The 9,105-nt window shown below is 63.6% G+C and overlaps 2 protein-coding genes across 2 annotated transcripts; both read right to left on the reverse strand.

Annotated features, from left to right (window-relative positions):
- Positions 1-474: 474 nt before the first annotated feature.
- Positions 475-3,803, reverse strand: LOC134156102 (death domain-containing membrane protein NRADD-like). The gene is given in 7 exon segments (XM_062603888.1): positions 475-997; positions 1,843-1,988; positions 2,072-2,222; positions 2,372-2,482; positions 2,557-2,686; positions 3,344-3,561; positions 3,564-3,803. Coding segments are annotated over 7 exon segments (1,131 nt in total). The 5' UTR covers positions 3,634-3,803; the 3' UTR covers positions 475-692.
- Positions 3,804-3,865: 62 nt separating this feature from the next.
- Positions 3,866-8,267, reverse strand: LOC134156101 (D-serine dehydratase-like). Its single transcript, XM_062603887.1, has 8 exons — positions 8,119-8,267; positions 7,574-7,729; positions 6,512-6,792; positions 5,716-5,902; positions 4,717-4,838; positions 4,440-4,629; positions 4,268-4,373; positions 3,866-4,202 (listed from the first exon to the last, which is right to left on the reverse strand). Exons 1-8 carry the CDS (start codon positions 8,136-8,138, stop codon positions 4,113-4,115), a joined length of 1,152 nt encoding a protein of 383 aa, XP_062459871.1. The 5' UTR covers positions 8,139-8,267; the 3' UTR covers positions 3,866-4,112.
- Positions 8,268-9,105: the final 838 nt, after the last annotated feature.

Here is a 9,105-nt window from a genome sequence, read left to right on the forward strand (position 1 = left end):
GTCCCCCAGCGCCACTCCTGAGGTGTTTGGTGGTGGCATCCCCCCCACCAGTGCCACCCACCCCCCTGTTGTCCTTATGGGGACAGGTGTGAGACCTGTGTGGGGACACATAGATAGGTGGGGACACATAGCTTGGGGACACACGCTTGTGGGTACACAAAGGCACCAGAGGGGACACATCCCGGGGGCATGTGCTTCTGAGAGAGACACAGAAACCTGGGGACACATGGATGCTTGAAAACACACATGGACACCTGAAGGGAACACATCCTATGGAGATGCACTTGTGGACACACATGGACATCTCAGGACACATGTAATGGGAACAGGCGCTGATGGGGACACACAGACACCCAGGGACAATTGGAAGCTTGAGGACACATGGACACCAGGGGACATGTGAACACCTGAAGGGGCACATCCCATGGACACGCGCTTATGGGGACACACGGACACTGAGGACACCCATCCTGGTGACACACAAGTGACACATTTAATGTGCCCACGTAAGGACCAGCCGCGTCCCTCACCTCCCACCCTCCACCACCACCCACAGCCACCATCTTGGGGCCACCAAATCACGTCCCTGTCCCCATCCCACCCCCAACCCCCCTAGAAAAGTACAAAACCCACTCATAGAAAACCCCAAAGAGCTCTGGCAGGAGGAGTCGTCGGTGCCCCGGTGTCCTTGGTCACACAGCAGAGGTGGCATCCTCGGGTCCCGCCAGGCACCGCGCCGCGTCCTGCCGGCCGATGGCACCCAGTGCCTGGCACAGGGTCTCCAGCGTGGCGCCCTCAGTGCTGGCCCAGGCGCTGAGCAGGGTGCGGGTGGGCGCCCGGCCCCGGCCGAAGGTGCCGATGGCTTCGGGGCTGAAGCCCAGGCGTGTGGCCAGGCTGCGCCAGTCCCGGCCAGGACCCCCGCTCTCCAGCAGCCGCTCCAGCTCCTCCTGGCGCTGCGGTGGCACTGCGCTGAAAGGGTGCCCCTCGGGGTAGGGGGCTGCGAGGGAGCGAGGGGGGCAGAGCTGGCACCTCAAATCCCTGCCCAACACCCAAAGGCGTTTCCATGCTGGAGGTGCCGCCAGCTCTCGGGAGAGAGATGTACCAGGGTGTGGGTGCACCTCAACCCCATCTGGGTGCTCCCCATGCCATGGATGCTACACAACCCCATCTGGGTGCTCCCTGGGATAAGGGTGCTCCTCAGTTCCCATTTTGGTGCTCCCCAACCCCATTTGGGTGCTCCCCATGCCATGGGATGCTACACAACCCCATCTGGGTGTTTCTCAGGACATAGGTGCTCCCCAGCTTCGTTTGGATGCTCTCTGACCCCATCTGAGTGCTACTCAACCTCATCTTGGTCCTTCCCAGAGCATGGGTGCTCCTTGCCCCCATTTGGGTGCTCCCTGGTGCAAACATGCACCCTCACCCCATCAGGATGCTCCCTGGAGTGTGTGTGTATCCCAGCCCCACCTGGGTGCTCCTTGGGGTGTGAGTGCCCCCCAGAACCTGTGCAGATGCTCCCAAAGTATGGATGTTCCCTGGGGCATGGATGCTCCCCAACCCACTCAGGTGAACCCCAAGGTAGGGAGGCTTCCCAACCCCACATGGGTGCTCCCTGGGGTTTAGGTGCACCCCAACCCCATACGGGTGCTCCACAGGCCATGGTGGCACCTCAAACCCATACGGATGCTCCCTGGGCCAAGGTGGTGCTCCCAACAGCATCCCAACCCCATCCAGATGCTCCATGGGGACAGGTGCACCCTGACCCCCAACCCACCCGTGGTGCTCCTCAACCCCATCCTGATGGCACTGGGGACAGACGTGCTGTGGGTGGCGGGTGCTCACCCTTGCCGGGCTGGTGAGGTTCCTGCAGGCTGTGGGTGTCCAGGAAGACCCCGCTGTCGCTGTGGAGCTTCTCCCCCTCGGGGCACGGCCCCACGTCCCCTGCCCGCGCCTTGGCCAGCTGCTGCTTCTGCCTGCATGTGCGCCAGCTGCCCATGGCGGGGGGCGAGGTCACCCGGGGTGCCGGGGTCTTGCTCCCCCCATCTCTGTCCCGTGTGCCCCCCAAACCTACCACTTGAAGGCCACGTAGGCCAGGAGCCCCACCACGACGGCGGCCAGGAGGGAGCAGTACACGGGGATGATGTCCTCGCCACTGGCCTCCGGTGGTGGCAACGCAAGCTCAGGGGTGGCAGGCGAGGGCCCCCCTGTCACCAGCTCCTCATCTGTGGGGTTCGGATGGAGACCCCCAAAAGGTCAGGGGAGCTCCGTTTGCCCAGCCGCTGCCTCAGTGTCCCCTTCAGAGGGGAAACTGAGGCACAGCCACCCCATGCTGGCACACACACACAGCAGGGGGTACCCGGGTGCTACTCACGGGTGCAGAGGGTGTCGCGGGCAGGGGTGCAGGACCTCGCGGGGGGCAGCGGGCAGAGGGTGCAGGGCCGGCAGGGCTCCTCCGCGCTGCTCACCGCAGAGAAGGTCTGGTCTGGGGCGGGGGGGGGAGAGGATGCGGGTGGGTGCTGGGGTGGGTTTGGGTGCGGGGGGCCGCGGGGTACTCACTGTGTGCGCAGGGCTGGCAGCGGGTGTCAGCGTGGCCGCAGGGCTCCGAGACACCGAACCCGGGGGGGCAGGGGGTGCAGCACCCCCCCGCCGCCGTCCGCCTCCCGCACTCCTCGCCGCGACCCGGAACCTACGGGGGAGGGGGGGCGGCATCAGGATCTGCCCCCTTCCTGCCCCGGGTGGGGAGAACCAGGAGCCCTCCCAAACCTCCGCTGTGCTCCCCACCCCGGGTTGGGGTCTTGGGGCACCCCGTGGTCCCACTCGGGATGGGGGAGTAAAGGGGTGCTGGGGGGGGGGGGGTCACGGGTACCACTTTTTGGGAAGAGGGGGAGGATAAAATAGACTGGGTTGGGGTGAAGAACTGAGAAATAAGTAAAAAAATAAAGAGAAAAAAGAATAAATGGAAATAAATGGATTTGGAAAGTCACGTGAAAATAATAATGAAAAAAGAAAAGTAAATAGTCACGTAAAAAAATAAAAAGAATCATGAAATAAAATAGGTTGAGGTGAACTAAAAAGAAAGAAAACGAAATAAGATGAAATAAAGAGAAACGGGATGAATAAAAATAAAATTAAATCAGGTAAAATAGAATGAAATAAAGTAAAATAAAAGCAAATTAAATAAACTAAACCCAAATGAACAAAACTAAAATAACCCCAAATACAATAAAACAAGCCAAAAATAAACACAACGAAAGTGAAGTGAAGCTGGGCACCGGCGGGTCCCGGAGCGGTACCCGGGAGTCCCTTCCCGCACCGCTCCCATCCCGCCCGGTCCCGCCCGCACCGAGCAGAGCAGCAGCAGCAGCAGCAGCACCGGCCCCGGCCCCGGCCCCGGCAGCACCGCACGGCCCCGCCGCATCGCGGAGACCCGGGCCCGGCCCCGGGGGCTACGAGCCGAGCTGAGCCGATCTGCTCCGGACCGCTCCGATCCGCTCCGGCTCTGTTCGCTTCGATCCGCCTCGGTTCGGCTCCCCTCGGTCCCGTCCGGCTCCGCTCGGCTCCCTCCGGTGCGCTCGGCGGGGCTGGGCGCGGCTCTCCCCGGCCGGAGCCGGGCCGGGCGGGGCGCTCCGCCATTGGCTGCGAGCCGAGGGGCGGGGGGCTCCGTGCTGGGCTCCTCCCCTCCCGGCTCGGCTGGGTTCGGGTCGCTGCAGGTTCGGGTCCCGGCCCGGCCAGCCCGGCGGGTACCGGCCCCACGGGGACCGGCCCGGCCCAAACAGAGCCGGAGCGGGCCGCTTTGCACCGGTTACGCTGAGCGTCCCCCTCACCGCTCGCCCCCTTCTTGCCCAGGGACAAAAATGTCTGGAAGTGGGAAAAGCAGCTTTATTGATGTGGTATTGGGGTGCAGCACCCTGGGGTGGGTGCAGGGGCTCTGTGTGGGTGCAGCACCACACGTGGATGCCGGACCCCAGTGTGGGTGCAGGATATCGGTGTGGGAGTAGCAGGACCTTGGCCCGGGTGCAGGATGCTGGCGCGGGTGCAGCGCTGTGGTACGGATGCAGCATCCTGGCATAGGCGCAGGGTCTCGGTGCGGGTTCAGCTCCCCACTCTCCTCCCTACCAGCCGCGGACGGGGCGCCAGAGCTCCACCACCTTCCCCTCAGCATGGACGTAATAGACCGGGTGCATGGCGGCGGTGGCACAGGCCTGTGGTGGGTGGGAATGTTGAGCCGTGGCAGGGCATGGCGGGGCACGGTGGGATCGATACTCACATGGAATGGGATAAGAGCCAGGATGCTGCCCAGCGGGTAGCGCTCAAAATCCAACTGTCCATCGACGGCTCCCACCTGCCCGTGCTCCTGCGTCAGCCCCACCAGCCTGTGGGGACACGCCGTCATACCCCCACCCTTATCTGCTCCCCCCATGTCCCGCCATAGTGCTCACCGGAGCTCGGGGTGCCCCTCGATGGCGGCGCAGCCAGCAGGAGACTCGTCACGGCCATGGAGGCTGAGGGCGGCCCACCCGCAGTCCACCAGCAGCTGGTTGCGGTGCGGGTAGTGACCGACGACCCTGGTGAGGACGCGGATGGCCACCTCCTCCGGCAGACAGGAGCCCAGCAGTGTCTGCTGGAGGTCTGGGAGAGACGGCGCCCGGGTCAGGCTGGGGTGAATCCCACCTCAGGGGGGTCACACCAGGGCTGGGAAGGGCAGTCCTGACCCACCGTAGAGGAGGTAGTTGCCTGGGTGGACCTCGGTGAGCTGGGCCATCTCTGGCACCGGGTGGCTGCAGGATGGTGTGGAGCCAATGCTGGCCTGGGGACACGGCACCCCCGCCCGCCGCAGCCTGCGGGCACATGGGACCTGCTGAGTGCCCTGGGGGACAGCACCCTCAGGCACCATGGGGAGCAGGACCAGAGGGGGTGATGGTTCAAGGAGCCCCAGATGTGCCAGGGAGCCCCCCAGATGTTCAAGGGAGCCATCCAGATTTGGCAGAGCTGCCCCACTGTGTGCCAGGAAGATCCCAAGATGTACTGGGGGGCCAGCCAGATGTGCCAGAGAACCCCACTCGAGGCAGGTCTCCCCTCCGTCCCTGATATGCCAGGGCACCTGTCCTAATGTGTCTGGGCCCCCTTCCTGATGTTTCTGGACCCCTCTAGATGTGCTACAGCACCCACCAGATATGCTTGGGGCCAGCCCAAGATGTACCTGGGAGCCCCAGCTATGCCAGAGCAGCCCCCACAACTTTGGGGATGAGGAGGGATTGGGGGGCAGGAGGTTTCCTTGCATGCCTCAGTTTCCCCATCACAAACCAGTGCCACAACTGGCTGGGGTGGGACTGGGGAGCACATCCCTGTGTAGGGAGTGATGGGGGTCCCAGGGGACCCCACTGACCTCGCCCCACCTCCTCAGCAGGAACCATCCGGCAGCAATTCCCTCCAGGATGCAGAACCCCGCTGGGACAAAAGGGTGACAAGGAGGAGGGGGACAATGACACAGGTCACAACCCGCCACCAAAGCCACATCAAAGGTGACTGGAGCCGCCAACATCCTCCTCCAGCTCCCCGGGGGAGCTTTGTAGGGCACCTTTTATGGGGGAGATTTGCATTTACAACCAGGCATCCAGGCTTTATGGGGTTGGAGACACGTCTGTGGTGTGGATGGAGACATCCCCCCTGCAGAATACCCCTTAACTCTGCTGGTCCCTGGGTTTGGGCACTCACGCGGTGACGAAGTCGAGCACGGCGCTGGTGGTGGCTCTGGCGATGGCTTGGACAGCCTGGACGTCGCAGCAGCCGTACGTGTTCCCACAGTGAGCATAGACCCCAACCAGCGTCACCTCCTCCGGTGCCTCCTCGGCGATGGCCCGGGCCAGGGCCATGGCGCTGGGGTCTGTGGGGCGCACACCGACTGCAGGGTGCAAGGAGGGTCTCAATGTGGGTGCTGGGATGGGCGGCTTGGGAAGAGCCCTGTGTTGGGAGGGATGGCAGGGATGGGGTGGGGACATGGGGCATCCCCACCATGGGGCATCCTGGGTGTGGGGGAAAATGGGGGGTGTGGGGAGGAATTAAATCAGAAAAATACCAGTGTGGAATTGGGTTGGAGAGGACCTTAAAGCTCATCTACTTCCAGCCCCCTGCCATGGGCAGAGACACCTTCCACTAGACCAGGTTGCTCCAAGCCCCATCCAACCTGGCCTTGAACACTGCCAGGGATGGGGCAGCCACAGCTTCTCTGGACAACCTGTGCCAGGGCCTCAACACCCTCACAGGGAAGAACTTCTTCTTCATGGGGCTTTGGGCCACCTCTGCCCCATAGCACATCCTTGAGTACTATTCTGGGGGAAGAGTGTCTTAAATGCCCCATTCTGTTCCAGTTGTTGGGGAGCATCCCACCCCATCGAGCATCCCAGGGGCTGGTGCCCAGGTGAAAGCACACTTGTGGAGGAAGTGTCTCTCCTGGGTTATGTCAGCACGCCCTCACCCAGGGTATTGCTAGGGTACGCGGGGTGCCACCTACCCCGGCCATTCCCACAGTCAAGCTTGAGCCAGACGAGCCAGCGCTTGCCGGGGGGCAGCGGGCACTGGCGCAGCAGGGCCAAGGCCTGGGGGCTGTCAAGGAGGAGCTGGAAGGCCTCGAGGCGCTGGGCCAGGGCAGCACATTCCTCCAGCCGCCCCCCTGGCAGCGGGTAAGCGTACAGGATGTCGTCGAAGCCCCCCGCTGCGAAGAACTGGGCCTCGGCCAAGGTGGACACCACGATGCCGCGTCGCGTGCCGCCGGTGGCCAGCTCAGCACCCTCGCTGGGGGACGTGGTGGGGAGGTGAGAGGGGGATGCTAAGGCGGTACCAGGGGGGAAAGTGGGGAGAGGATGGGGTTGCTGCTGGGGTGACTGGGGGGTACTGGGAGGGATAGTGGGGGGAGAAGAGGGGAGATGCTGGGGGCAGGATGGGGGATGCTGGGGGTGACAATGGGGGATGCTGGGTGGGATACTGGGAGGATACTGGAGGATATATGGGGAAGATGCTAGGGAGATGCTAGGGGGGATATTAAGGGGGATGTTGGATGGGAAATCTTGGGGAAGGATGGAAGGTTGCTGAGGAGGATTCCTGGGGGATACTAGGAGGGAAGATGGGGGACGCTGGAGGGATGATGGGGAAATGCTAAGGGAGATCTTTCGGGGATGCTGAAGGGGGATTTTAGGGGAGGAAGATGTGGAGATGCTGGTGGGGAAGGTGGGGGAAATGCTGGGGTGAAGTTGGGGGATGCTGGTGGGGGATTTCCGGGAAGAGGATCAGGATGATGCAGGTGGCGAAGGTGAAGAGAATGGTGCAGAGATACTGGAGGGGGATTTTAGGGAGGAGGATGGGAAGATGCTGGTGGGGAAGGTGGACGGAATGTTGAGGGGCTCTGGGGGGATGCCAGGGGAGGATTTTGAAGGAAGGATGGGGAGATATTGGTGGGAAAGGTGGGGAATACCAGCGGGATGTTGGGGGTTAGAATGGGGAGATGCTGGGGGGCTGCTGGGGAAGAGGGTGGGCAGATGTTGGGGGCTGCTGGGGCAGATACTGGGGACACACTCACAGGGTCTTGTGGGTCTTGACGTGGGGGCGCAGGCGAAGGCCCAGGGCCTGGCAGCGCTCCCGCATGCGCTCGGCATTGCGCCGCATCGTCAACTGGTCCAGGGTCAGCGCCGGGGTGGGCAACTGCTGCAGGGGGACTCCCAGCCACGTGCTGGTGCTGCGGGGAGGGGGCACAGAGGGAGCCTGACCTGCACCCACCCCAAAGCCAGCCCCGCACCCAGCCAAGCACCCCCCACACCTGTACCCAGTGTACATCCCCTCCATTAAAAACCCTGCACCCACGCTAGGATCATCCTATATAGGTACTGGGTCACTGGGATGGGGACACTGGGAACAGGGACAGCTGGCCCAGGCCACTGGGAACCGGGCTACGTGGGGCACGTGAGCCTGTGCCACCTAGGCTGCCTGTGCCACTTGGGCCGGGACATGGGGACAGCAGTGGGACCTCGGTGTCCCCACCGACACCCAGGGCACCCAGCACAGGCTCTCCGAGGTGAAGGTGCCGCCGGCACCCTGAGCACCCATCCCTCCCCTGCCCTGTCTCACCTGTCTCTCCGTCCGTCCATCCCTCCACCCGGCGCTGCGGCTGCTCCCGGCTCGGCTCCGGTGGCTCGGTGGCCCCGCTGGTGCCCGCTCCACGTGATGCCACGGGCACCGCAGCCAGCCTCGGCCGGGGACAGAGGTCGCTGCCGGCCATGGGGCCCCCCCGGGGGGGGCGGAGCAGGGGAGGACACGGGCGCCGCGGCCGGGGACGCTCGGTCTCCCTGGGACAGCACGGGGACACGCTGCCAGCTCCGTGGGGACAGCGACCGGTTAGGGAGCCTCTGTGCGTGCGGGGGGTGATCGAGGAAGGGTGGCTGCGTATGCACAGGGCTGCTGAGAAACAACCGCCCTGTGCTTGTGACACGTGGGTGCGTGGCTGCGGAGAGCTCAGTCCTGTGAGATGGGGATGCACGGGGGTGCTGAGACACCCCTCGTGCTCAGGACTTGCTGGTACGCGGCTGCTGAGAGCACCCTGTGCGGTGCACAGCTCCCGAGACATCCCACCCTTGTGCCATGTGGGTACATGGCAGCTGAGACCCCCCGTGCTCATGACACGTGGTGCTTATGGCGGCTGGCGCAGGTGCTGAGACCTCCATGCTCACACCACATGGCTGTGTGGCTGCTGAGACCACCCCACACTTGTGACACATGGGTGCACAGCTGCTGAGGCCCCCTCCCCCTACACTCATCCACACGGGTGCCTGGCTGCTGGGACCCCCTGCACTCATGGGTACACGGCTGACGAGACAAAGCCCCCCTTTCCCCAGCTCTGCCATATGGATGCATGGCTGCTGAGACCCACCACCACTCCTGACACATGGGTACACAGCTGATGAGACCCCCTACACCCATGACATAGGTACAGGGTTACTGGGACCCCTTACACTTGTCACACATGGGTACACAGCTGCTGAGACCCATGGGCTCCTGCGCTCCCCTGCACTCATGACACGTGTGTCCCCATGTCCCAGCCTGCCTGGGTCCTGCTGC

Source organism: Pezoporus occidentalis, unplaced genomic scaffold (genome assembly GCF_034315485.1).
Source record: "Pezoporus occidentalis ecotype Australia unplaced genomic scaffold, CSIRO_AGI_Poc_V1 ctg82, whole genome shotgun sequence".
In the NCBI taxonomy this organism is placed as follows: domain Eukaryota; kingdom Metazoa; phylum Chordata; class Aves; order Psittaciformes; family Psittacidae; genus Pezoporus; species Pezoporus occidentalis.